Source organism: Aspergillus pseudodeflectus (genome assembly GCF_044049435.1).
Source record: "Aspergillus pseudodeflectus strain CBS 756.74 chromosome Unknown BJX68scaffold_65, whole genome shotgun sequence".
In the NCBI taxonomy this organism is placed as follows: Eukaryota; Fungi; Ascomycota; class Eurotiomycetes; order Eurotiales; family Aspergillaceae; genus Aspergillus; species Aspergillus pseudodeflectus.
The window spans coordinates 76107-101335 of record NW_027263841.1 but is presented as its reverse complement, the minus strand read 5'-3'; the positions used below and the strand labels follow the sequence as shown (position 1 = coordinate 101335).

General features: G+C 49.7%; 10 protein-coding genes across 10 annotated transcripts; 5 read left to right on the top strand and 5 right to left on the bottom strand.

Annotated features, from left to right (window-relative positions):
- Positions 1 to 2031: 2031 nt before the first annotated feature.
- On the bottom strand, positions 2032 to 4796 carry BJX68DRAFT_186455 (putative glycosyl hydrolase). Its single transcript, XM_071037310.1, has 2 exons — positions 4708 to 4796; positions 2032 to 4635 (listed from the first exon to the last, which is right to left on the bottom strand). Exon 2 carries the CDS (start codon positions 4243 to 4245, stop codon positions 2497 to 2499), a length of 1749 nt encoding a protein of 582 aa, XP_070894078.1. The 5' UTR covers positions 4246 to 4635; positions 4708 to 4796; the 3' UTR covers positions 2032 to 2496.
- Positions 4797 to 4981: 185 nt separating this feature from the next.
- On the bottom strand, positions 4982 to 6073 carry BJX68DRAFT_246628 (RBM8 family RNA-binding protein). Its single transcript, XM_071041676.1, has 2 exons — positions 5691 to 6073; positions 4982 to 5605 (listed from the first exon to the last, which is right to left on the bottom strand). Exons 1-2 carry the CDS (start codon positions 5937 to 5939, stop codon positions 5378 to 5380), a joined length of 477 nt encoding a protein of 158 aa, XP_070894077.1. The 5' UTR covers positions 5940 to 6073; the 3' UTR covers positions 4982 to 5377.
- Positions 6074 to 7061: 988 nt separating this feature from the next.
- Positions 7062 to 7845, top strand: BJX68DRAFT_271640 (uncharacterized protein; the record flags this gene model as incomplete). The annotated part of the gene is made up of 2 exons (XM_071046989.1): positions 7062 to 7069; positions 7128 to 7845. The coding sequence occupies 2 exons, from the start codon at positions 7062 to 7064 to the stop codon at positions 7843 to 7845; spliced, it is 726 nt and encodes a 241-aa protein (XP_070894076.1).
- Positions 7846 to 8816: 971 nt separating this feature from the next.
- On the top strand, positions 8817 to 10538 carry BJX68DRAFT_258490 (alpha-amylase; the record flags this gene model as incomplete). The annotated part of the gene is made up of 3 exons (XM_071043535.1): positions 8817 to 9803; positions 9873 to 10455; positions 10516 to 10538. 3 exons carry the CDS (start codon positions 8817 to 8819, stop codon positions 10536 to 10538), a joined length of 1593 nt encoding a protein of 530 aa, XP_070894075.1.
- Positions 10539 to 10591: 53 nt separating this feature from the next.
- On the bottom strand, positions 10592 to 12007 carry BJX68DRAFT_246626 (Bax Inhibitor family protein). Its single transcript, XM_071041675.1, has 2 exons — positions 11410 to 12007; positions 10592 to 11356 (listed from the first exon to the last, which is right to left on the bottom strand). The coding sequence occupies exons 1-2, from the start codon at positions 11934 to 11936 to the stop codon at positions 10873 to 10875; spliced, it is 1011 nt and encodes a 336-aa protein (XP_070894074.1). The 5' UTR covers positions 11937 to 12007; the 3' UTR covers positions 10592 to 10872.
- Positions 12008 to 12127: 120 nt separating this feature from the next.
- Positions 12128 to 13272, top strand: BJX68DRAFT_186352 (EKC/KEOPS complex subunit CGI121/TPRKB). The gene is made up of 3 exons (XM_071037308.1): positions 12128 to 12427; positions 12475 to 12597; positions 12650 to 13272. The coding sequence occupies exons 1-3, from the start codon at positions 12263 to 12265 to the stop codon at positions 12962 to 12964; spliced, it is 603 nt and encodes a 200-aa protein (XP_070894073.1). The 5' UTR covers positions 12128 to 12262; the 3' UTR covers positions 12965 to 13272.
- A 307-nt stretch (positions 13273 to 13579) lies between these two features.
- slx4 lies at positions 13580 to 16122 on the top strand (the record flags this gene model as incomplete). Its single annotated transcript, XM_071046988.1, has 2 exons — positions 13580 to 14365; positions 14425 to 16122. The coding sequence occupies 2 exons, from the start codon at positions 13580 to 13582 to the stop codon at positions 16120 to 16122; spliced, it is 2484 nt and encodes an 827-aa protein (XP_070894072.1).
- Positions 16123 to 18594: 2472 nt separating this feature from the next.
- BJX68DRAFT_271634 (cyclic nucleotide-binding domain protein) lies at positions 18595 to 21401 on the bottom strand (the record flags this gene model as incomplete). Its single annotated transcript, XM_071046987.1, has 2 exons — positions 18595 to 18939; positions 18993 to 21401. The coding sequence occupies 2 exons, from the start codon at positions 21399 to 21401 to the stop codon at positions 18595 to 18597; spliced, it is 2754 nt and encodes a 917-aa protein (XP_070894071.1).
- Positions 21402 to 22892: 1491 nt separating this feature from the next.
- BJX68DRAFT_186321 (uncharacterized protein) lies at positions 22893 to 23939 on the bottom strand. The gene is made up of 2 exons (XM_071037306.1): positions 23296 to 23939; positions 22893 to 23239 (listed from the first exon to the last, which is right to left on the bottom strand). The coding sequence occupies exons 1-2, from the start codon at positions 23750 to 23752 to the stop codon at positions 23082 to 23084; spliced, it is 615 nt and encodes a 204-aa protein (XP_070894070.1). The 5' UTR covers positions 23753 to 23939; the 3' UTR covers positions 22893 to 23081.
- Positions 23923 to 24612, top strand: BJX68DRAFT_186330 (uncharacterized protein). The gene is made up of 2 exons (XM_071037307.1): positions 23923 to 24032; positions 24087 to 24612. The coding sequence occupies exons 1-2, from the start codon at positions 24030 to 24032 to the stop codon at positions 24528 to 24530; spliced, it is 447 nt and encodes a 148-aa protein (XP_070894069.1). The 5' UTR covers positions 23923 to 24029; the 3' UTR covers positions 24531 to 24612.
- The last annotated feature ends 617 nt before the right edge of the window (positions 24613 to 25229 follow it).

Below are 25229 nucleotides of genomic sequence, written 5' to 3'. Positions count from 1 at the left end.
GGCTGATCCTGCTCAGTTTAGCCTGCGATGCGGAAGAAACAAGTAACGCTTCCGGTGAACAATGAAAACAAAACCATCCATATTATTTCGGGAGCATCTCCTCGAGGTGACCCGAGTTCAGGCTACACAAAGTCACAATATGACTTGCTCAATTGACGATGCCGAGTGTCTCTCCCCGGAGTACCCGCGTCCGTCTCTTCTTGCCCTCAACCGTCCCAGTCACGTTCACGAGGGGTAGGTCAGTAGCGTAACCCGGAGGTAACGAATAACAATATAGCAGGCGAGAGCTGAACCCTGCCACGCAAAAATGAATAGCACCACTTGCTCAACCCCACCTGTACATGTGGCTTAACGCCCAGTCCGCTGGATTCTTATCTCACTCTCCTCAACCAGACTAGCAGCGCTATTATCTGCACGCATTGGGCTTATCACCATCATTTATTCCTCCGGAGATTCAACCCTGTTATCGAAAAAGCAATGGATGACAACCCGGTGAAGATCCCAGCGGGATGGAGTATAAGCAAAGTATACAACTCCATACATACATCATCTCCCTACAGCCTGATATCGGATATCTCCATCAGCTCAACAGTACGGGAGCCTTCGCTCGAATCCACCGTCTTAGGTCCTTGATCGCCAACCCATACTCCGTCCGGTAACTGACCAACCTATCACCAAAAATCGGTGACAACAACCCAACATTAAGAAGGAGAAAAGAAAACATCAAACCCCACCATCACAGGCTCATGGAAAGAGCAAAAATCAAAAGACGCGCGAAGCGACACAACCAATCAATCCTTTCAATCGAGGAAAATCTCCCCATGGGATCCAATGATCTCGTCTTGAAGAGAAGAATTTCTCTGAAAAGGCTCCCACGGGGCAACGTGAGACTACTCCTTCAAGAGCCTAGTTTTTAGCTAGGAAGGGTACTTGCTTTTTTTCGGCATTTCCATTGTATTGCACCATTTCAGAATGCCGTCCTCATCTCCATCTGATTCTGCATGATGAGATCGGTGGGTTCTTGATGTTTTCTAATAGTCTTCTGGAGCTATTTGAGAAGGAGCCGGTTGACCCGTTAAGGAAGGTAAAAACGACACCCGTACCATAATAAAACTGCCTATTAATATTACAGTTATTCTCCGCTCTGCCGTTGATGAAAGAAAGCTTCAGTTTCTTCCAATGGAGGATGAAACAGTGGAGGGACGGACGTCAAGCCAATGAACTGAACGTACGGGGGTAGTCTTCTTTTCTAGTTGGCAGACTCAGAGTCCGGAGTACTCAGTACATTGTGACTAGTGCGGTCACTACAACAACAACAACTACTACTACTGGTTACATATCTATGTCCACCTACCTTACTGCAGTACCCAGTCGCATTCAAAACCGTCAAATGGGTACACAAGCCCGGGGTTCGAAAGCCGGTTCCGCGATGCAGCCACCCTTCCTTTTCACCGACTTTGTACCACTACAGGGCCAGTTCGAGGGGCGACTAAGTCTACCGATTCGATACCTGGTCCTGGGACTCGGGAGGACTGGGCCGTGTACTAGTAGTAGGTGCAGGAGGTGATTTTGGGAGTAGGACAAGACAAGAGAAGCTTTTCGATTGGTGATGCTCGCGTCAAGTCCAGCTGAATGCACATGGGAGATATTGTCCGAGACTTCATAAGCGTCGGCTAAGGCGTTGCGCAAGAACGGAGTAACTATGTACTGGCAGTTACTCGTCCTAGCCAAGCTGCGGTGCGGATGGGTGGGATCACGGAGTAGTCAGACCGCATTTTGATTACATCCATGTGCGACTGCCGAGCTTTCGGAAATACATTTACCTCTTCTTCCTCGTCTCCTGGAAATATACGGACAACTGGTCCTTGGATCCTCCCTCGCAACCCCGGTTGAAGCCGTCGAGCATACGCAAACACAAACAAAACTAGTTCCAACAGATGAACAGCTAACGAGCTTGACACGTTATCCCATGCAACCCCAGTAATAAATTATCTAGCATGATCGCATGAGATCCACGTTTGCGGCCTCGTGTGCCCAGGGTATTCCGATCCCTAACCGAGTCAAGCATAGCTCCGAGGGCCGAAGGATTCCCCCCAAAGGGGCGGATTGTCTTGGAAGATTTGCTCCGGCCCAACGACGGTGCAGATTAACAGGTGCTCGATGAGCGATGTTCCAAGGGTGCGGTATTTATGGAGACGGGTTTTGCCTACCAGAACAAGGCAAGTGGAGATTTATTAAATTGATTCAATAATGGCTGAGTGATGGCTATCTATGTGTTAGCTGCCAGCTTGGACTGGAGCTTTGGGGATCGGAAGGATAGTAACGCCAAAATGTAGAATAAACGGTATCGAAACTGTAGACAGAATAGGATAAAGACCATAATATGCAGTGAGTAGAATGTAGATACTCAGTAGATACTGGAAATAGATGTGAACGCCAAGATATCTTCGTAGTATGTTGTATGTATGCGTGTCCTCCGACTCGAGTATATTCCACCTATATATGATCACCTGACAAAGATGGTGTCGTTTTCCATTGATACAACGCACGTAGAACAGCGACACCGCCAGACTGGGTTTCGACGGTGCGGCCACGGCCCCGATCGTTGTACTCTGGCTGGCCATTTTGGGCATTCGCTGTCCCCAGCTGCTGAACCATTGCCGCCGTCTCGTTCTTCCACCAGTATGGCGGAGCCGAGTCAGGGTAGTTACGATAGTCCGTGGCCCCATTTGGCAAAGGGCTACTATGCGTGCTGCTGCTGGATTCATCGTCGAAAACCCCATAGCGTTTCCCCCACCACATGCCGAATTTTCCCTCCTCGTTCCGCGTAATTAGGGCTGCTTCTGCATTGCGCTCAATCCAGGGCCGGTATGTGCTGCACAGAGTTTGGTGCCACTCGAAGGAGCGTTCCCAGCCACGGCTCTGCGCCCACGCCTGGGTGCGGAGGAAGCGCAGCTCCTGCGGGCGCAGAGGGCGGCAGAACTCGGTGAAGTGGTGGAAGAATATTCCCTTGAATGTCTGGCCATCTTGGGAGCAGTCGCCGTGCGAATCGCATGCTTCTTCCAGGATCCCTGCGCGGCCTAGACCCTTCCATTGTTGGTCATATATATTGGGCCAACCTGTCGCCCTCTGCACATTCTGCAGGAGCTCATGCCCGTCACTCAAGTACGCTTCCGACCCCGTAGCCAGCCACAGGCCCTTTAGCCCGCTGAGGATCACACCCTGGTTGTAAGTGTATACCATTGTGTTGAGTACATCGCACTTGCGCGTTCCGGGATTTTGCGGGTCCTGATAGCCACGGATGTGGAATCCATCTCCGTATAGGTTGAAGATTCCCGTCATGTTTGAGTTGCGGAGCCACCGGTACGCCTCCTCCGCCGTACGTAGATAGAGAGGGTCGTGGGGAAGACCGTCTGCAGACTCTCCCTCGACGACAAAGGGCGCATCGATTCGATCGCCCGGGTAATATAGGTACATCGCAATGCTAGCCGATATATACAGTTCGTTCGTGATAGCATTCTTATACGGGCCCAGATATGGGTTCCAGATCATTCCGCCTCCGCAGAGGGATGTATCCCACCCCTGCGAGGCGAGATCATAAAACACCCGCACCCGGTGCGCAGCTGGCGTCCGGAATTGCGTCCCATGCCACGGCCGGCCGCCAGTTCTAGAGGCCTTGCTCTCATAGTGTAGGTCGGAATGCAGTACCCCGAACTTGATACTTTCTAGCCAGTCAAGCACAACCCATAGCATATCATCAAACGCCTGGTTCCTGAGCGCGAAGCTATGCTCTCCAAAGTAGAACGTCTGCACATGCGTAAAGAAATGACTGACAAGGTTCTCAAGAGCCACAGAGCTCTGAGCAACGAGGTTTCCTCCATCCTCGCCAGTATTTCTCAACAAGGTTGCCAGCAGCGCATCGTCCGTTGTCGCAGTCAACGAGGAGAGCGTGGCGGACACGTGCGTCCCATGAACAGCTCTAGTCCAATCATTGCCGGTTGGCCATGTGCCCTGCCATAGCTCAAACCAGGTATCCTGCATTACATCCAGAGCGTTCACCAGGTCGCGTAGTGTTTGCTTGGATTTGGTGGTGGTGAGAGGTAACTGCTGGCTATCCTCGTGGATCTGAGCGTGCGGGGAGAAAGGTGGGGATGCGCCTTGTAACAGGACCCGCGCATGGCTCTCGGACGCAAGCAAATAGCATAACGCCAGAATTCCCCAAAGCGAGTAAAGCGGCGAAGCCATCGTGACGAAATCCTGTGTGCGCTCTTCCCTGGGCCTGAAAATCTTGCGGATAGGACGGTCGATGTCGTCAGCGAAGGATAAGATGCCCAGAGAACTTGGACAAGAATCCCAAGTTATGATGGTTGAGCGTAGAAAGAAAAGAAAGGTTACCCGTGTGCGATCGAGGAGGTCAGGGGAATCTTCTCACATATCTTCAGCATTCCCCTGAATCCGCCATGCATGCAATGGTCGTGGGTGGAGGCGGGCAAGATTGAAATGTCAAGAAGCGGGGAGAAACTTGGAGTCCGTTTCGTTTGTCTTGTCCCGTCCCTCCTGCTAGGGTACTTCGGTTGTCCCGACGTCACCGGAATGCCTCGCCTGACTCGACGGACAATAGGGAATGCTGGCTTGCTATATAATTGACAGTGTCAATTACTGAGTATTATGTTGTATCGCTCACTCATTTGTCTACACTCTACGCACCCTTCAAGCGGTGCTTGGCACTAGTATCACGCGGCTTCAGCCTCGCCTGCAGTGTGCCAACATGAGTAGGGGTAATTTCGTGCTTTATTCGTCGAATGTAGGTTGATGCATCGAAGAGAACTACAAGGTCCCTGTTCGAGCGCTTATATGCGGGTGTAGAGAAAGGTAAGAAAACCTTAGCATCGAGTCACACGACGCTTTGGGGGTTGTGTGGGGATCACGCGGGGAAAACTCGAGACTAAAATGGTAGATTCTGAAGATGCTTTGATGTGTTCTTGAATTCAGATTGGTCTTTCTGTCTCGCACGTTAGCAAAAGTGATTAGACAACGATCAAACGAACCATACCTTGCCAATCATTATACATGATGCCGGCAAGTAGGCCCTGGCACGCTTTCAACTGAAGCATCTCACGAATGCCCCAGGTGAGGCCAGGAAATACTGCCGGCCACGAGGTTTTCAACTCCTGGCGCAGCGATCACCGAGGTGTCCGGGAGAGACGTCGCCGACATTTGGTTCCTCCACTTCCAGATTCGACCACGGAAGCCAAAAAAAAGCGAGTGGCTGAACGATGAACCGAGAGAAAGAAAGATGCAGCAAGCTCATCTCAATTCATAGACAATGGATTGGGGTAGAATGGCGAATCGGTTGAGCGTCATGTATTGCATGCAACTACTCCCTCTCGCCCTCAGCACCAGGGCTGCGGCTCCTATCACGGCTCCGGCTACGGTTTCGTCCGCCGCGACCGCCTCTTCCCCCAGCCTTCCCTTTGTTTGTTGGAGGTGGTCGGACAAATGCGTAGTCAACTTCAATTGTTTGATCAAGCAGTTTAGTTCCATTCAGAGCTTTGATGGCTTCTGTCGCTTCGGGAAGAGTCGAGTATTCGATCAAGGCATATCCCTAAGAGAAAAAGCGAGTTAGCAGCTATACGAAATAGGCACCCGTTGCTTGAAGAAGAGCCGTCGCGGAAAGCTCTCGCACATACTTTCACGTAACCAGTTCGCCGGTCAAGGTTCAGACTGAAGTTTTTGATCTCGCCGTAGTCTGCAAACAGGTCTGTCACGTCCTCTTCGGACGCCTCCTCATGAATGTTCGTCACCAGCACAATCCATCCTTCAATGCTGCGTACCGCAACAGCGCCAGTCTCTGTTCGTGGGTCGCTACCGCTGGTGGTTTGTGGTTCGAGGGCTTGCTCCTGCGAGATTGGAGGGTCGACTTCCATTTCCCCAGACATATCGGCGCTAGTGGTAATGATACTTCAAGAAGTGAAACGAAGTGGATGAAGACGGGGGAAAAGAGATGGCAGCGAGCACTGGAATGTCTTGTGAGATTGGGCTTGGGTTGCGACTGGGAGATCTGATCGACCAAGAGCTTTGGCATGCTTATGTAATCACATGCATAGAAACTGCCAAGAGCTGTCTTCGAAATGATTGCAATCAGTGTCGGAACATGATTCAAAAGGGATTCGAAGATTCTTAGATCTCTTTACTATGTAGGTATATGGACTATTGAAGTCAAGGGCACTTGGCTTCCAAGCTTTGCATAATAACAGAACAGCTCTGGTTGAACTCGACAATCATTGGTATGTACGGAGTAGTACACTGATGAACTTGCAAAACGCCATAGCTTTCATAAAACCAAATATTAAAAGGATATACGGAGTACTAGCATGTTGCAAAAAGAAAGTTAAGTTGCGCATCCACAGAAAGCCCTAGTCTGGATGTTGATAAAGACACCCGCGGCCAACACAAAATGGCGTTGAAAGATTTCTTCCAGTTGTTAGATACCAAATTCCACAAGAAACAGAAGGAGAGAGTTCAGCCTGAGTGCCTTCAGAGCTGGTTTAATTCTAACTGGATTATGAGCCCTTTTTAGATGTAGAGGTGAATGTGTTGTGTCTATTTATGGATCGAGCCGTGAGCGAATATCTAGCACACAGGAATAACATTGAATTCCACCTGGGCCAACGCATATGCCCCTATAGAAACTCAAGAGAGCAGCTGTCTTTAGATGAATTAATTTGTATGCCGAAGGAGGGTTATCTTCACAACTTCTGCTCAAGTTGTGAGGTCAAGTACGGATCTTCTCGAAGCGTATCATTGTACCTGTACGAAGTGGAGGACTATCTTCAAGACGAAGAGTATGTGCTACCTCTGCAAGAATAGACTAGACGAGTCACTCAGAAATCTTGAGTCCAGTGGGCATCATGTTACTCACCATAGCAACAGACGCTTTTGGACTCACTTTCTATCCTGACCTCTTCCAACTCGCCTCTCGCCGGAAATTGAACAGATCCAAATGAGCTCCACGCCATAGAGGCATTGCATACTGGTGATTCAAGACCTGATTCTGCAACATGTTGTGGTAAGTCTCGGGCAACCCACCCTATAACTTTGGATTCTCACGAAAGCCCTTCTCATAGCGACAACCCAAAATGCCTTTGCCATCCGCGCCCTAAAAAAGGCTTCCAAAAGCTCGAACTCGTCATCCGTGGCTCCACGTCCAACGAGTTCTGCCGTCTTGACCAGCCCAATGCGCAGCTCGACGTGGTATTTGACCTGATCGGAAACACCATGTCCCTTCGCGAAACAATCGAAGATCCCACCGCCCCTAAAGGCTCTTACTCGATCTGCTTGATACTTGACACGAAGAAGATGCGGTTCCTGAATCTCAAAGGCCTCCCGAATAACAACCTCCTCCTCTCGATGCGAATGCGGACCTCGAACTGTGCAGCGGAGGGCAGGAGCAAGATGCTGTTCAAGGAGAAATGCCAGGGTTTTTCAGCCAACCGTTTCGACAGCAGACTCTACAATGACTTTTACATGTGCAGATGGTCTGAGCAACACCTTGAGCTTCTTCTTCCAGCTGAACGCATTGTGGGGTGGAAAACAGTTGCGCTCATCCTGAAGACGTTTCAAAGAATCACTCCGGAAAATTGGTGCCATTTGGTGAATCTGAGGAGGACACCCAAGGTTGCGGGTCTCGACTGGAGAGAGATTGAACGTACTCTGATGCCTAAGAAGGAAGGGGAATCCTCACCGAGCACTACGCCTGATGAAGAGAAGGAGATGCACTTTCTTATCGAGAAGAAGAAGGCAAAGAAAGCGGCCCAGAAGAAGGCGCTTTTTATCAAATGCTGAACAGGGTCTGTCTGTGTCAAGATGTGTGCTCAACTGTATTGGTTCTTCTTGAAAAAGCAGATGGGGGCTTACTTGTAACTTGGCGTATTTAGTTGGCTATTGTCTTTAGATACCTGGCGCTCTGGGGCTTGGGAAGCGAAAGACGGGCTCTTATGTCTGATGATTTGGATGAATTTTAACGAGTACTGAGATTCAATTGCCGTGGGTAACTTCATGGGAACAATAGGGACAATGGATTGTCACTATTTATTACGTCCTGTACTCAGTAGCCTTGACATGGGGATAGGCATTGTTTTCTATTCTCTTCTGTCTTCTAGTTACCGGGGAGAAAATCTACCATCGCATGCCTTGCATTCGGTAGGGATACAGCCCCCCCCTCCACCCCACTGATGAGCAACAATCCGATGCTCGGTAAGTTTTTACTGACATTATATTCTATTACTACTAGCTAAGCGATTGGACGCAGACATGAGATGAGCCTGGCTGGCAATGACACCTAGGTACCTTCCAGACGAATTGACTATTTACAGATCGCATATTGATAGTCGCTATCAGTAACACATTCAACGAACAGGCCCTCCAAGGTTTATGAATAGCTCCTGAATCCCTTTCCCAGAAGAAAAGAAGGATATCATCCCTATGCAGGTTTTACTGTCCCTGCTTTTCGCGGCGCCCTGCCATAATGCGATTGACCTTTTACCACCGGCCGCATCCCGTTGGCCTGGGTTGAGGTCACCTTTGTTCTTCCAGGCCTCCAACAGCATTGACAAAAACTCTTTCATTCCAATTGTGGATTGTCGCTTCTTTCTACCGATTACGCACTTGCTCTTTAGTTCCATTCAGCAATCCCCAGCTATTTGCTTCGCCGTGGGGAATCTCTCCAATTTCGCTAGACACCAGCGGAGCTAAATATACATACTTCCTTTTTTTCTTTTATTTTGCTGTCAAATATGCGGCCATCTACTTATCTAATGCAGTGGCTCAGCGCTACAACACTCGTGTCGCTACCTATATCGGCCTCCGCAGCTCACACAGAAGCCTGGAAAACGAGGTCTATCTACCAAACCATGACCGACCGTTTCGCTCGTACTGATGGATCAACAACGTATGCTTGCAAGGCAGCAGATGGTGTATACTGTGGCGGCACGTGGCGAGGAATGATCAATCATCTGGACTACATCCAGGGAATGGGGTTCGATGCTGTTATGATCTCCCCTATCATCAAGAACATTGAAGGAAAGGCTCCATATGGCGAGGCCTATCATGGTTACTGGGCAGAGAATATGTACGCCCTCAACCCGCATTTTGGCACTCGTCAAGACCTACTAGACTTGAGTAGAGCGCTTCACGATCGAGGGATGCTTTTCATGATGGATACCGTCATAAATAATATGGCCTTCTTGACCAACGGTGGCAACCCAGCAACTGATGTCAACTATACCTCTCTCAACCCATTCAATCGTCCAGACTTTTATCACCCATACTGCAAGATCACTGACTGGAACGATTATCCGCTGGCCCAGAGATGCTGGACAGGAGATGACATTGTTTCGCTTCCTGATCTAAAGACAGAAGACGAGCGAGTCCAGAATATACTAGGGATGTGGATCCAGGAAATGATCACGACCTACTCAATCGACGGATTGCGTCTCGACGCAGCAAAACATATCACGCCAGAATCCCTTCCCAAGTTTCAAGAGGCAGCCAACACGTTTATCACAGGCGAGGTATTCGAGAAGTCCGTCGACATCGTCTGCAACTACCAAAAAGATATCAGCAGCGTCACCAACTATCCCATCTATTTCGCCCTTCTGGATGCCTTTACCCGTGGAAACACCGACATTCTCCCAAACCAAGTAGAGAACATGAAGAACTCATGTCCCAATATAACATCCCTAACGATATTTTCCGAAAATCATGACATCGCTCGCTTTGCAAGCATGAAAGGCGACATCACTGTAAGCTCTGATTCTCGCGTCCCAAGTCGCCGTTTCCTTTGATCTATACATGCTAATCTTAGAGCTCAGCTCGCCAAAAATATCCTCACATTCACTCTCCTCTTTGACGGCATCCCTATAATCTACCAAGGCCAAGAACAGCACTTCAACGGCGCCCGTGACCCGGAAAACCGCGAAGCCCTCTGGCTCTCCTCCTACAACACCTCCTCTCCACTCTACAAGCTGACGGCTACCCTCAACAAACTCCGCAAACACGCCATTCAGATCGACCCCGACTACTACATCTCTACCCAAACCTATCCCATTTATCGGGGCTCCTCAGAAATGGCCTTCCGCAAGGGCCGCGAGGGCCGACACGTCGTGATGGTCCTCTCAACACAAGGGAGCAACAGCGGAGCATATACAATCCGCATGATGAACGGCTACCAGCCTTCTTATGTGGTTATGGATGTGTTGAGTTGCCGCACGTGGACTGTTAATGATATGGGAGAATTAAGGCTCGACATGGATAAGGGTGAGCCGAGGGTTTTGTACCCCGAGGCCCTCATGAAGGGAAGCGGGCTTTGTGGGTTTCAGGAGGCAAAGGTAAGTTATTTGGATTTTGTTAACAAGAGCTATACGCCACCTTCGACGAAGGATGAGGCGTCGACTGGTGCGTTGGGAACGCGGGTAGATGGGGGTTCTTGGCTGGCATTGGCTGCCTTGTTGTTAGGGCTGGTTGCTCTAGGCATCTAGGGTTCCAACCTTGAAGTTACGTAGGTAAAACAACCCTGCGAGCATTAATTAGATTTACATAGCATGGTTTATCATATTTTGTAGTAGAGATCAGGAAATGTGAGAAATGTTGGCTTTTCTTCCATTTTTTTTTTCTTGGCCAGTTCATAATTTGAGCGGAGATTTCAATGAAGATTGATAAGAATCTCCGCGATGCCGAAGATGGAAGGTAAGTAATCACATATCAAAAATTAGACTTAGAAAAGCTCCTTAATGCACCCTATCATTACATCCCAAGCGAATAAGCAATACCATATGACCCCTAGTACAACCATAGACAAGGAAAGGTCTTTCTCTATCTTCGGTTGTTGTTTCGCAAAGCCAGAATCTGGACCATGCGGACAAAGATGTTGATAAAGTCCAACTCGAGGCTGATGCTCTCGTTAACGACATCCCTGCGGACAAGGCCTTGTTGAGCCATACGGGCGTGATGCAAAATCTTCTGGACATCGTATAGGGTGAAGCCTCCAAAGACAGCGAGGCCGCCGTACAGCCAGATCTTCTCAGACCACATCAGAGCACGAGTGGCGGTGGAGGGAAGGACAAGAGGCGCGAATCCGGAAAGGGCAACAATGGTGACACCAGCGAGGAGGGGGGCACCTAGATACAAATACTTCTCCTGCTTAGCAGTGGCGCCAACGAAAGCAATCGAGCCCATCATTCCAACGGTGTAGAGACCAGCACGAGCAAGCAACGCCGGGTGCATGAACATCAATGGAGAAAGAAGGGCAGCCTGGGTGAGGTTGAACCCAGCCCAGAGACTGTACTTCATCACATAGCTATGAAATTATTAGCTCGCTGATCGCATTTCGGCGTATGGATGTCAACTTACTTGTCCGGAGAAGTGTAGAAAGTTCCGTACATGGTTCCAATGCTCGCCACCAGTCCGAGGCCGGCAACAGCCCAAGGGTTGGTGGCCATTAGACGATACGACCATCCACTCGAGTGCAGAGCTCTAGCAGCGATACCAATAATTCCAACACCAAGTCCAGTGTGCAAAAATGTTTCGTTCAGATAGCTTCGCTCGTAATGCGGCATTCCACCATCTTCCCTTGTCTCTCGGTTGAAGATCAAGTTTGTTGCCAGAATTGTTCCACCGATGATGGCGGCGCCGTAAATCAGCTTTTGGGTCAAATCACCCTGTGAGGCATTGTACGTAGGCTGCATGTATGTGCGGCGAAATGCATTCTGGAATGTCTGTCGTGACTTGGCGAAAATAGAGGATGAGGCGGGAGAAACGGGCTTTGGCTGGACCGGCTTGAACGGAGAATTATGGATGAATCGGGTGGCATTTGTGGATTTGGGTAATTGACGAAGAGCCGTCGGCACGGCAAAGGGGCGCCGTAAGAAGAGCGCCATGACTGCGATGTCGATGTGGATGTGATACTGATGGCGAAGGAGACGATTAAAAGGCGAGGCGCGGAGGTGATATCACTGATGGCGAGTACCCCGAACGTTCGAGAAGTGATTGGTCACGGGACCCGATTAGCTAAGCCCCGGCCCTAACAAGTTAACTCCGGCATCTTATCGTGGGGTTTCTCGCAGAACTTCAGGAGATTAAAGGTTTCGCCGGCAATAACGGACGTCGTCTCTACGCAAGGATTGGGATTGCAGTACTTCGCTTGTTTAGCCCATCGATAATTACCACGACAGCTACAGCAGCCCCCAATCGACCTTTCACAACAATGACTTTGTCGTTGGAAACCATCGATCTACCCCACCTGCCCTCATCGCTGGCCGTCCACGTTGCGCTATATAAGGACGTACAAAATGCTTCATATCTGCGGCAACAGCTGCTATCTGCGAATGCCGAGTTTGAATATGCTTTTATTGATGCAACCATGGTAGGAGCAATTGAACCTTGTTTCGGCCGTCAATCTCATACTAACCCTCACAGATTCTGTCTCGAGCGCATGCAGTAGCGGCCATATTTCGCGCGGTCAACGACTATTCAAACGAGCGCCTCAAGTCCCGCAACGTTCACTCGGAAATTGTCTTCTCGTTGAGCCCAACAAACAACGTACGTCGAGCTACAGCCAGACCTGGTTCTACTTTGTGCTGACCGACATCAGATAGCCGATTCGTTTCGAAAATTTGGTATAAGTGATAGCACATGTAACCTACTGGTGGTGAAGGTTTCTATGACTCCCAACATGACGCATGAGTCTGTCGCTGCGCATCTGGCACAGCATGTCCAGGGATCCAGCATACCATTCACCGATGCGGCACTCGCCGGAGTTTCCGATGTCGCCAAAATAAAAAAAGCTTATAAACTAGGATCTTTGCCTTCGGCAGCCTCAAACCAGGTGAATGGCGCTCATGACGACGAGAAGAGACGTCTTGAACTTTCTGTCTTGGGAGCTATTGCACTGCGGGGGGCCACATGATGCTTTCATTGGAGTAGGCGACTAGAGCCTTCCACCCAGGTCATGTTTCGGACTACTGTCGGATACCCAGTGGTTGAAGGAGTCAGCTAGACCACCATTCGGAAGGGCAGCCCCGGAACAGCACTCCAAACTTTGGAGGAAGCTATACTACGGCTGAGGTGTCTACGAGGCTAATACCTCGGACTTGCAGGCCCTTGATTCGCCGATCTGCCTAGAAGCCAGGTCCTGTCCCTCTGCAATTCTAGCAACCACACATCACCTGGATCGATCAGAAAAATTAGTGTGGCCCGTAGAAACCGAAATGGAATACTGGAGAGAGATGTTCTTTCATCTGGAGTCTCGAGCAGTCTTTTAGCAGGCCGCGCTCATGATACATACCTTTGATGCTGAGGATCCATTATTGGTTGCCCCGCCTACCGAGTGACATCCTAAACCGGCAGTATTGCAAACTTGCCAAGACCGATAACAGTCCTTATCGGCCAGCACTTTCTCAGCCTCCTCAAGATAACTTCGCCTTGTGTCTGAAAGCTTTTGAAAACATCCAGCATGGGTCTATAATCATATGGGCGCTGGATATGTCTTTGACTTGTCATCTCGCTCATTCTTAGCCCCGCCATGCACTCAGATCTCATCGTCCTCTCCTCCTCGCCCGAGCGCAATGCAATTCGCAATCCGCCACCGTTGGCCGCGGTTACGGAAAAGGGACGACGACAACGGCCACGCGCCGCCTCTTCGTCTCCAGTGCCATCGCCGACTGGATCAATACTCGGGCCCCGGTCGCGTTCCAGATTCTTTGCGGTCTTGGATCACAATCCGCCGAATACAAAAGACAGGATAACGAAGGGGGGACAGACAGCAGCCGAAGACTCGGCTCCCGCTATTTCGAATACTGCACCAAAAGGGAAAGGAAGGAAGCCTACTGTCGTACAGCGAGCAGCAGGCTGCAACTTGGACTTGGTCGAGGTGGAAAATGAGGGCAACGCGTCACGGAAAGCGAAGCGAACCAAGAAAGAAGGAGCCGAAGACGGCACCGGAAGCCAAAAAACGAAGAACAAGACCATAACTGGGAAGATAACAAAACCGCGAGCGAGGAAGCCTAAAGAGTCGGACGCGAAGCCTGCAGATTGTCCCTCGACACCGCGGCAAACGCGCAGACGAAGTGCTGAAGGTGATGACACAGAGCTACATCTCGAACCCGCCCTAAAACGAAGGCTGGATTGGACACCGGCAAAGGATCTTGATTCTCCGTCTGTTGCCCCAGAAGATAGGGACAACGCTGGAAATGGCCAGAGCAAGTTGGGGACTATTCTGTTCGGCTACGAATACGACGAAGTCCCCAATGCTTCGGATAAATTTCAGATCCTTGGAGCTAATGGCCCAACTAAGCGCCGGCGAATAGAGGTATCTGCTATATCTTAATCAAGTGTTGTGATGGTGGTAGATGCTAATCGTGCACTTAGCTTGTGGACTCGAACTTTATTGCTCCGAGATCAGAATCATCGAGCAACGATCCTAAAGATGCCAACATGCCTGCAGACTTAAAGTCAAGCAAGAAGTCAAACCCGCGGCCTAAAAAGTTTACTACCTTAACAGCTCGTGTGACAGCTCCTTATCTAGAATCTGCCGGGTCGACCGATATTGGAGCCTTTATTGCGCCCGTCAAACCAAAAAAGACAGCAAACGCTAGGATAAAGGTGCCAACTGTCATTGTGCTTTCTCCCGAGGCAGCTCTCAAGTCGTTGGATGATCAGGATCTTGTTTTTGGGACGTGTAGCCAGCTCGAGCGATCAGACTCTCCTACTTGGTCACAGGAGACGCAGATCGCAGTCGAAGAATCCGAGAAGGATGGTTTTGCTTCTTTGTCGCATCAGACGCAAGAAAAAGAGCTAGCACAGTCCACTAGCGTGTCACATATTACGAACCCATCGAAAAATATGTGGGCAGTTGCGGCAAGAGATTCGGAAGGATTGTTGAGAGATGTTGAGGTCATTGAGCTGCTTGACACCCCTGAAGCGACCAAGACAATAAATATGCCAGCCAGCGGCGCCAATGAGATGGAGAAACAAATTAAGACTCACGATGCTGGTAATAGGTGCGATCAACTACCAGCCAAAGAAGTAGCGCCTGATGTTGTATCTTGTGTTGAGAGGCTACCTGACTCATTCACGCAGGCTGTCGAACAGACGTCTGATGAGCCCAGGGTTGCCTTGAAGTCTTCAATGCCAGATTACATGGAACTCACAGACACTGAGCTGGCAAAGAAAATCAAAAGCAGCGGCCTGAAAGCGATCAAGAATCGCAAGAAGATGATCGAGGTTCTAGAAAAATGCTGGGCAGCTCAGCATGGACGAAACAATCACGAAGAGGGCAACGATCTGCAAAAGACCGAATCCCCAACCCAGGGTATTGCCTTGTCTAGGCCGCAAGAAGCTAAGAAAACACCCCAAAAGCTTCGAAAATTTTCACAGGAAAAGGAGGATCAGTCTCAGCCAGTCAGCTTCAAATTCACAAAGGCAAAAGCTGATACTGTCACTGGCGCAGTGACCAAGAGCAGCCAACCAGCCACGCAACTGGATAATGATCAGGATAACAAGATCTGCACATCCAGCGACAAAGCGAGTCAACAACAAACATCAATCCGATCATTCGTCGATATAGAAGAAATCCAAGATTCCGAGGATGAGCTACTCCCATCCCCAAGCCAGCTCCAAACCCAGCTCTCCGGCCTATCGCGGGAAACCAAAAGCGAGCTACCCACGTCGACAATACCATCGAGCCCAACCCCAAGTCGACCCGTGTCCAGCAACCGCAACCTCGACGGAACTTCCATTACCACGGGTAAAACTACTACTTATCTTACTTCATTTAGCTCGAAGGGTAACACCGACGAGAAATTACTGCTCGAGTTCGGCGACTCAATCACAAAGGCCGTGCGTGCACAGCCTCAGAATGGGACTTCATACCCAAGGCCTAGCTGGCACGAGAAGATCCTCATGTACGATCCTATATACCTTGAAGATTTCACTGCTTGGTTGAACACCGAGGGTCTCAGTCTTGTACATGAAGACCGAGAAGTTGATGCAGGCCTTGTTCGTCGGTGGTGTGAAAGCAAAGGCATTTGCTGTTGCTATAAAGTCAAGAAAATGGGCCATTTTTAGAGGTTGCTTTTTGCTCTCAGAATTGCGATCTTAGGCCTTGGCTGCAGGCGTTCACATAACAAGTGTATTATCTTGGGTGGTCCTTTTATTTTGACTTGCATACACGGAGCTATTATTGGGATAGATACCCCTTGTGAACAAACGATACGCCTTTTTAATCAAGTTTCTAATATAATAATACAAGCAAGAGAGAAAAACAATCACTGATATATAGTGCACATGAGGAGCAGAAGAAAGCAACTCACTGATCCCACATTATGTCATGAAACAAAGTGTCATCGTCGACTACGTCTTCTTCATTTGAATAATTTCCAGCGTCAACACTGTTGAAATCGTTGGCGCTCGCTTGTTTGTTCGCCTGCTCGTCACCTGACACAAAGTCGAGGAACGGCTGGGTAACTAACTCTTGCCCTTCCTCTCTCGCGGTTGGGTCCGCTAGTAGTGCTGGATCAATTGCAAGCCCCGGATAGCCATGGCTCTGGGTTTCTTGGTATCCTTGGAGAGGTTCTGCTGCTGGTCCGGAGAAAGCATTCGTCACCCCAGGTATGTATCCGGGGTCGGCAACGTAGCCCCCCGGGGCAGGCTGAGCCCACGTAGGAAGGGTAATAGGGTTGGCAGTGGTACCGGCCCTGTCGTTGGTGATATCAGCATGAGCGGCGGGTGTGTATGGATTCCCGCCGAGATCTAGCTGCTGTGTAGCGAATGGTGCGTCTGCCAACATCGGGCTTGGACGGGTCAGCCTGCTTTCTTCCGTCTGAAAAGCCGCTGCAGTGACAGCAGTTGTAGACATAGACATTGATCTATATCGTTCGTTCTCAGCGCGCAGACGCTCGTTTTCCTGGCGTAGATCGTTGAGCGCTTGCGCCTCCGAGTCATACTTCAAGTAACTCTTCAAGTCGAAGATTTGTTTCGTTAGGTCTTTTATCCGGTTCTCCAACATATTGTTCTGAATCTGTTCCAGGGGGGGAAGAGCAGAAACGCCCCTGACATAAGTCGTGTCGTGGCGCAAGTCAGTAACTGTGCAGCGGGCTCCAATCTTCTTGCAAGATTGACAACCATCAAACTCTTTGGTGCACGAGAAACCTATCAATCTGCAACGGTCACACCGCTGATTTCTCAAGACCTTCTTGTATTTTTTCCGAATTTCGGCCGCAAAATCTCCATCAGGAGGGAATTCGCGGAACCTCATGTCTTTTTGCTTTCTCGGGTGCACCTTCAGTTTCACTCCACGCCGTTGCTGCTTTCGTCGAGCAGTCTCCTTTTCGGATGTCACACCAAGGCCAGCCTGAGTGGTCGCTTTCTTAGTCGGTGCTTGGCTGCTGCTGGCGTTGGGGCCAGCCGTGGCTCTGCTCCTAGTGGCAACCATGCTGATAAACTCACTGAGTGTAATGCTAGTAGTGGGATTCGGTTTGTAAATGGGTGCTATTGTGCAAATGTATCATCTGAAGGACAGGGATTGGAATGAGAAAGTAATTTTGCCGGAAATGCATTTGAGGTTAAGGACTCGAGATTGCAGTCGACTATATAACGTCTTTCCCACATAGAAGCCAATATCTTCATGATCTGCTTTGAAATGAGGAATAAGATGAAGGATCCGAGCATGGTAGACAATATGCAGACGCTATCTGAAACAATTGTCAAAGAGGAGGCTCAAACAGCCGAGCTTTGGACGAGAGAGAAGTCATTGTTCATTGCCTCAAAGCATTTTTGGTGTCAATGCAGCTTCAAGTAGATATGTCTGCTACAATAGGATAATGGGTATTATGAGCCCATTGCGGCTGGTGAAAGAAGTCAGTGTCTTGAGTCTATAGACAAGAGGTAGTCACGTACCCTTTTTTTTCAGGCTCTCTTTGTTGCGCTCCTTTGTTAGTATCAGGGGTGTCAAAAGCTGAATGAAACATCAAGGTATGTGAAAATAAGCAGCACAAATCCCAAGGAACAACAAAGACTTGGCTCTTCTTGCTTAAATGATATGAGACTTCTTATTGAACTCTAGAATCCATTCAGGGCAGAGCTGCCAAGCCTGAACGGTGTAAAACAAAGCAAACGAAATCTAAGGTATAAACCAAACCTTCCAAAGTATCATCCAATCCTAATGAACATACCATGGGCCCTACCCCTTGACCAATATATGCTGTTATATGCGCTGTGTTCTGTGCACTGCTGTGCACATGGACAGAATCGGAAGTTGTAAAAAGAAAGTATCCCAGTTGAGAAAGATTGAAGACAGCCAGGGTATAAACACTCCGAGACAAATGCGCTTCAGTTAATGCAACCCAGCAAGACCTGACTCTCGCCGACCAAAACACACAACAAAAAAAAACCCACTCCAATAAAGGCCACAACTCCGATATGAAACCAACAAAATGAATGTGAAAGGTGAACTACTCCTACACTGGGCAGGACAAAGAGATAGGTAGTAAAAAGAGAGGAGTCGATAGATGGTCAGGACAGCGTAGGCGAAAGGTAAGGTTATCGATAAAGCTTTCCATTCGCGGCAACCGTGTCGAACAATATTTTACCCTTGTACTTTTGTATTCCGCCAGCTTCAAGCCAGGGGGTCAGATTCTTGCACTGACTGACGTCAAAGGTGTCCAGCTGAGTGCAGCCATCGGCCACGGCTTCGACACCCGCCCCAGTGACTCGAACACAGCCGCGCACCGAAAGTCGCCGGAGATGAAGAAGGTGAAGGCCGATGCTGCGTAATGACGAATCGGAGATAGCGGAACCACAGAATGACATGTTTAGATATGTTAATCGAGAACACTGTAGGGCAAGGACTTCCGTTGCCGTGTCTGACAGGGCGCAGCAGAACGACTGTGAAACATGTTAGTGAGGTATTGGTGTCAAGGAAGTAGAGAAGGTCTTACCAGGTCCAGTTCCTGCAGTCCCTTTGCAGCATTTGTGAGATAAACAATTGCATTATCAGTCAAATATGTGCAGTCCGCCAGACAGAGTTTTCGGAGATTGGTGAACTGAGCATTTCCCCAGAATTGGAACCCATGGTCCGTGATTGTGGTACATCGTGTTAGGTCCATTTCTTCGATCCTGGAAGCAGCATGAGACGCAATGTGATGCATCGACCTATCAGTCACATGTTTGCAGTAAGAGAGGGTCAGTCTCTTGAGGTTTGGACACCCGAAGATTGCGCCTTTAGGCGTTTGAATTGTGGGTTTGATGGCAGGTTTGCCACTTTTGCCAGAATCCTCTGGGGGTTTGTATGGGCCTGGAGTGGCCCAACCGATGATCCGAGCTAGGAGCGTATCACTAACTTTTCGACAATTGCTCAGATCGACTTCTTCTAGGCCGGTAGCCTTGCTGGACATTTCCAGAATAGCGGATGCAGTAACATCCCACACACTCTTCATCTTCCAGGTCACAATATTAGACCCACAGGTGTTGACCAGCTTGTTGAAACCCTCATCAGTGATATGGAAGCAATTACTGATATCGATGTGACGTGGCCTATTGCCAATAAACGGGCAAATGATCTTTGCCAAGACGTCATCGGTAAGGCAGCGATTATAGACACTCAGATCAAGATAGTGAAGTAAATCCGCAGACTTGTTGATAATCTCTGACCAGTGGAGACACACGGCGCGGAGACCAAGAAGGTCGTGCAGTTCGAGATAATCGAAGATGCGTACGAGCAAGTCATCAGGAATGATGCCGTGATTGTCATTGCTGGGTTCGCGCTTTGCCTTTTGCGCAACTGGTGTGGCTGAAGTTTCTGGAAGGGAACGAAAGGAGGAGCTACTGGACCTAGGCTCAGTATGAGAGGCCCTTTGCTGGTCTCGGGTGACCTCCTCTGGCGTTGGGGGCGCGACAGAGCCTCGTCGACTGCGAAGTCTAACATTGTCCAAACCCACGTTGAGAAAGGGGTCCGGGTCTGACGGCCGCAGTACCGTGTGATCATCTATACCATTGGGCTTATGAGTGCCGTCCAACTCTGTTTCCGTCAAAGTTAACAGTGGCATGGATTGTCTGCGGGAAGCCCTGATTTTGAACCGATCATCATTGGTGCTTGGTCCATCAGGAGTGTCTACAGCCTCGGACATGACAACATCGCCGTCAGATGCAGTCTTGAGCCTATCTTTGGCCGTCTGTTCCACCTGGTCTCGAACATCTTGGGGGCATCTATCCCAGAACTGGGCTAGCACCTCACCGCTAATCATGAGACATTCGACGGCAGTAATCGAGCGTACTGTTGCAGTCCGGCGAGGTGCTAATGAAAGACTTACTACCTCGCCGAAATATTGGCCCTGCTTCAAACGTGCTTTGACTTCAAAGCCAGGATGTTCAATAGTGGTCGGCAGCGAGAGGCCGCCGTTTCTTGAGTCTGTTCGTTCACTTAACACTTCGACCTCGCCACGCACGATGAAATAGACTTCCCGTCCCTGAGAGTCTTGTTTGATGATGTCGGTGAACGGTGGGAATGATCGGGGCTGCGCGTTGAGACCCAAGAAATGGAGGATTTCGGGCGGAAGACCCGCGAAGAGAGGTAGCTCCTTGAGTAGAAGTCGGACGTTGACAAGCCCATTTGCGAGGGCGCTTGAAGTTCCATCAGCCAGTCCCGGGCTTGGGGATTTGCGTTTCTTATTGACAAACGTTAAGCTCGCACCATTCTGATCGGTAAGCGAGAGGTCTCTTAGCCTTTTTGATCCTCTCCGAGATGTGTCTATAAGATCTGCCGACGGTGCCGAAGTCTCTTTCTTTTTCTTCTCCAAAATCATCAGCCGTTCTTGAGCTTCTTCCCGGATAGCACGCTCTACTTCGGGAAACCGGGGAAGGATGCTCCTAAAGTCCTCTTTGGACAGCACCACCAACAGACATCTGGAGCGGGCGATGATGGTGGCAGTACGGGGCCGGTCCATCAAGACACCTATCTCGCCGAAGAAAGCGCCCGGCTCAAGCTCCGCATATATACTCTCTCCATCTCGAGATGTAACCAGGACCGCACCTCGTACCAACCAGTATATTGCCTTGGCTTCATCGCCCTCCGTCAAGATATAATCGTTTGGAGCGCAAAGCTGCGGGCGCAGGTGTTGTCCGACGTCGATCAGAAAAGACTCTGGCGTGGACTGGAACAACGGAAAGGAGCGCAATCGGTCAACGAGGTCTAACGGCAAAGCTTGGATACTAGACGAGGTCAACGGCGATGGGCGCACGGGGCGATTGGGGTTCGATAATGAATCGAAGGAATGGATGAGCGATACGGTGTCGGAGATGGGTGTCACAGCCTTGGTTGAACCCCCGCCGGCCCTGCCATGACGCCGCATGATGATCGATTGTGAAGCTTTCTATTAAAGAGGTAGGACGCAAAACCCAGTGGAATTGATTGTATGTTCTCAGCGCCAGCATAGAGTTCGTGAGAGCACCAGCGACGAGCCGATGACGTCGACGAAAATGGATGACGGGAGCTTCACAAAAGCATCCCCAGTTCCACGGCGCGGGGGAGTGTCAGTAGCGAGCAAACATTTGAGTAGCAGGAGTCGCGGATCGACACGAGCGAGAAAGCTATCGACTGAACGAAGATCGGAAATCGGAAGCTAGCAAATGACTGAAAGCGAGCATTCTGCGTTAGTAAGAGAGCTCGAAGCGGTGGTGAATTATTCGGTACTGTGAGGACTGGGCCAGACTGAATACCTCTGGAGGTGGGGATCTCCCACGTCAAACGGCAACAATTAATTTGATTAATTTGATGCTGCCAAGCTCCACCAGCACCACTAGCGAACAGCTGCTCGCTGGTAGATAGACTACATACGAGGAGGGATTCAACTCAGGTTCAGTTTCGCTGCGAAGACAGAAATACTCTGTCGCTTCGAAACCGGATCGAAAGGCAATTGTGGAGTTTTTGATGGGACTGAGGAGCTCAGCTCCAGCTTAAGATTGTCCTTTTCGGAACAGTAAAGATCAATGCTGGATAGATCTTTGGATCTGAAAGAGAACAAGCAAGAGATATAGCTGCCTAGAAGGAAAATGAACAGAAGAGTCGTAGGGATGGATAACAATGAAAATGCGGAGGGTTTGGGGGCGAAGCCTTCAAGAAAGAGAAGAAGAGGAAAGGTTCTGGATACCTTCTAGAAGGTGAGAAGAAGGTCGGGCCCGTCTTCCTTTGTGCTTTCTGAATCCCAGGCCTGAATCAGTTAGCAGCCCTTTGCTTTTTCTCCGTCTGAGGCAATACACGCTCTGCAGCCAGCTTATTATGGCTAGGCAATGGCACGGAGGGTTGAAGAAGGCTCTACAAATCCTGGTTCAGATAAATACAGCACCGCATGATGTATGTATGCTGATGAAGTTGTTGTCTAGTACACAACAATGCTGCAGATTCTAAATTTGGGTATATTCCCCTGCTTCAAACATCAGGGCGTTTCTAGAAGACTTCTTACTGCATCTGCTATACTCCAAAAAGGTCGCTGTCATACCGAGCCACTTCCGGTTTTCAAGACAGAAATGAGAACGAGATGAGGAGGGAGCCGCTGTCGTGTTCGTTCTCTCCCTGGTGGATGGCGGGGCAGAGTCACCTGATGCTCCAGGTTCTTGCTGGACCCTGCGGGAACAAAGAAAAGAGTCACCATCATCGTCCGCACATGTATTGTCGCATCCTATAATCGCCACCAGACCACGTCAGAGCGCCCATCGGTCGATTCCAGTGGCTCGAACACTTCCATCTTCCGTAGTCGTCCTGCCACTGACGAAGGGGATTATATGCCTGTCTGGGCCGGGATCGCTATTCGAAGTCAGACCAGCCTGATCTGAAGTAATCGCAGGGAACAAGAAGAAATCAATGTCCCCGATTCCGAATTGGTTCCAGAGGCTGCGCTGAGCCCCCGCCCTAAATTACCAACTTCGCTTGGCTGTACCGTCCGGCTCAGTGTATGGTGTGAAACCAAAACCCAATCGGCGATGAAATAGTATGCTTGGCGAGCATATAACTAATTATATCTTTCGATGTGATCTTACTCGGCCCTGGTTCGGCCTTGACTCATGATAAAGTCAACGAAGGCAGGTCGGTTGCCCTTGAGCGATTCAAGAGCATCTTGCATCAATCCATAGGCGAGACTCAGCTTCAATCCCAGTTTCGTTGTACGTGCGGCGGTGTAAACGTCGTGTCGCGCTGCCAATTCGAATATTAACATCTGGTTCCCTTATAAAATGTATTGAGGAACAAACCTAGTAGACTGTAAATCCCAGAGAATGACAATCCTGCCGTGACCGTGGATAGAAAGTCCCTTTTATCGTGACGGGCATAGTCCACGGTTTCCTCAAACAGACAAAAAGCCAGGGCACCCGCCCCAAGTTTGAATCCCAGCTTCATACCATTCTTGACACCACCAACGATGGCCACGTAGTTTTTTGTCTTATGGTATTGGAACCACCCGGTTGAGGTTGTAGGAAAGCGATGAGCATTTTCGGCGCGGAAACGGTATGAAGCAGTTTTGCTACCATAGTACGATCCGATGGCCATTCCAGCAGAGAACGCAGACAGAGCAGTCAGCGGTAACCGTTGACCAACCTCCATTCCTAGCCGCGGAGGCGCCTCTGATTCGAAAAATTTGTCCCAATGAAGTATCTTGAGCAGAGTCGCTGATTCTGGGTTGCGCATTTCCGAGGGCTGTTCGGCGGCCATTGTGGAGGGATAGCCGGCTCCTTTTGAAGCAAGTGATATAGACCTGAGGTGAAAAACAGTTATGGAAGGAGACTTGTCCTTTTTTTGGTGTTGTCGAGTAATGTGGCCGATGCGTTGAAGCTTGCGGGAGGTCTTGACATGAGGTCAGTCTCGGGAAGGGAAAAGCTCCCCCGGCAGCCATTATTTCGAGCTCCGCGGACCCGCTCGAGCTCTGTCCAGTCCACCTGCAATTCTTATTCACTACAACTTCCATTCTCGTTGCTCTGTACTTCAGAACATGGTATGCTATATATTTCTCATAATTCTGTACCCACACTAACTGTTTACCCCATAGGCGCAACCTGACGCACTAAGCTGGACATTACTGTTCAAAAAGCACAGAACAACCGTGCTTCTGATGCTCCCACCTTCCGAATCGATCAACAACACAAAGACTGCCCTGCTCAATGCTCTCCAATCTCGCGGCTTGACAGAGATTAACGGAGATCCAGTTCCTAAAGACTCGCAAGAGATCGAGTTCGGCGTCGCAATTGACAAGAATGATATGGAGAAAGGTTGGACAAGCCTCGAGGGCTTGGAGCTTGATGAGGACGACGCTCCCACGCAAGGGGCGGGGAGGAAAGCCGCATCCACAAGTTTGAAGGCTGCTGAAATCAACAACGGTCAATCCATTGCTTTCAGGTTCAGACAGGCGGGGAACAGCGAGGACGATCTCGACTTAGTGGACCCGGGGTGGGATGTCGTTCTTCCTAGCCTTGATGACGAAGAGGAAGCATAGCCTGCCTGGCAACATGAGGTGGGTTGGTTTCGGCTTCATTAGCCTCGTTCTTTCTTTGGCGCAAGGGGATATGGTTATTTGGGCGGCCCTCTTGTTAGGCTTTCGGCGGTGAAAGAGGCTCTCTCAATGGGTATGTAACTCAGATGACCTCAGAAGTTTGCATCTTATCGATTTCGATCTTCTACGACACGAAATGATACTCTTATCATAAAAACGTTGTGTACAAGGTATTCAACGTTATGGCTTGTCGCTCCCCACCACCAACTTATTAGATATCGCAGTTTTACAGACAACGGCACTGACGTAGTAGTCTCCATCCCGATCGGAAATGGCCTTATTTTCTTGGCGTGCCGCGATGGCGGCGATGCGCCGTTATGAAGCTGGTATTCCCCTGCAAGACATGGGTGTGTCGATAAAAATCTCCATGTGCACGGAAGACGATCAGCATGGGAAGCTTGCCGCTGCCAAGCGAAACGTTAATCGCACACCCCAGCACTCGACTTAAAACCCACATCCCCCGTGTTGCCCGAGCAACGCGGCCCGCATAATAAGGGCCAATGTCAACAAGTCACACGGCGTGGCTGAAGCCTCCACTCATCCTTCAGCGCAGCTCAACTGGTGAGTCTCGGGGTCTTTGAGAATAGAGGTCCACTGTCAACATTCTTCTCTGGGGAGCTCGCTCTTTTCATCTTTTGTCCA

What these genes read in the sequence shown, in the direction of transcription:
- BJX68DRAFT_186455 (XM_071037310.1), bottom strand. Translation starts at nt 4,245, where the DNA reads ATGGCTTCGCCGCTTTACTCGCTTTGGGGAATTCTGGCGTTATGCTAT.
- BJX68DRAFT_246628 (XM_071041676.1), bottom strand. Translation starts at nt 5,939, where the DNA reads ATGTCTGGGGAAATGGAAGTCGACCCTCCAATCTCGCAGGAGCAAGCC. An exon ending in GGCGAACTGGTTACGTGAAA is followed by an intron (nt 5,606 to 5,690) that starts GTATGTGCGAGA and finishes TTTTTCTCTTAG; the next exon opens with GGATATGCCTTGATCGAATA.
- BJX68DRAFT_246626 (XM_071041675.1), bottom strand. Translation starts at nt 11,936, where the DNA reads ATGGCGCTCTTCTTACGGCGCCCCTTTGCCGTGCCGACGGCTCTTCGT. An exon ending in TTCTACACTTCTCCGGACAA is followed by an intron (nt 11,357 to 11,409) that starts GTAAGTTGACAT and finishes ATAATTTCATAG; the next exon opens with CTATGTGATGAAGTACAGTC.
- BJX68DRAFT_186352 (XM_071037308.1), top strand. Translation starts at nt 12,263, where the DNA reads ATGACTTTGTCGTTGGAAACCATCGATCTACCCCACCTGCCCTCATCG. An exon ending in TTGATGCAACCATGGTAGGA is followed by an intron (nt 12,428 to 12,474) that starts GCAATTGAACCT and finishes TAACCCTCACAG; the next exon opens with ATTCTGTCTCGAGCGCATGC. An exon ending in CGTTGAGCCCAACAAACAAC is followed by an intron (nt 12,598 to 12,649) that starts GTACGTCGAGCT and finishes GACCGACATCAG; the next exon opens with ATAGCCGATTCGTTTCGAAA.
- BJX68DRAFT_186321 (XM_071037306.1), bottom strand. Translation starts at nt 23,752, where the DNA reads ATGGCCGCCGAACAGCCCTCGGAAATGCGCAACCCAGAATCAGCGACT. An exon ending in TGGGATTTACAGTCTACTAG is followed by an intron (nt 23,240 to 23,295) that starts GTTTGTTCCTCA and finishes TCGAATTGGCAG; the next exon opens with CGCGACACGACGTTTACACC.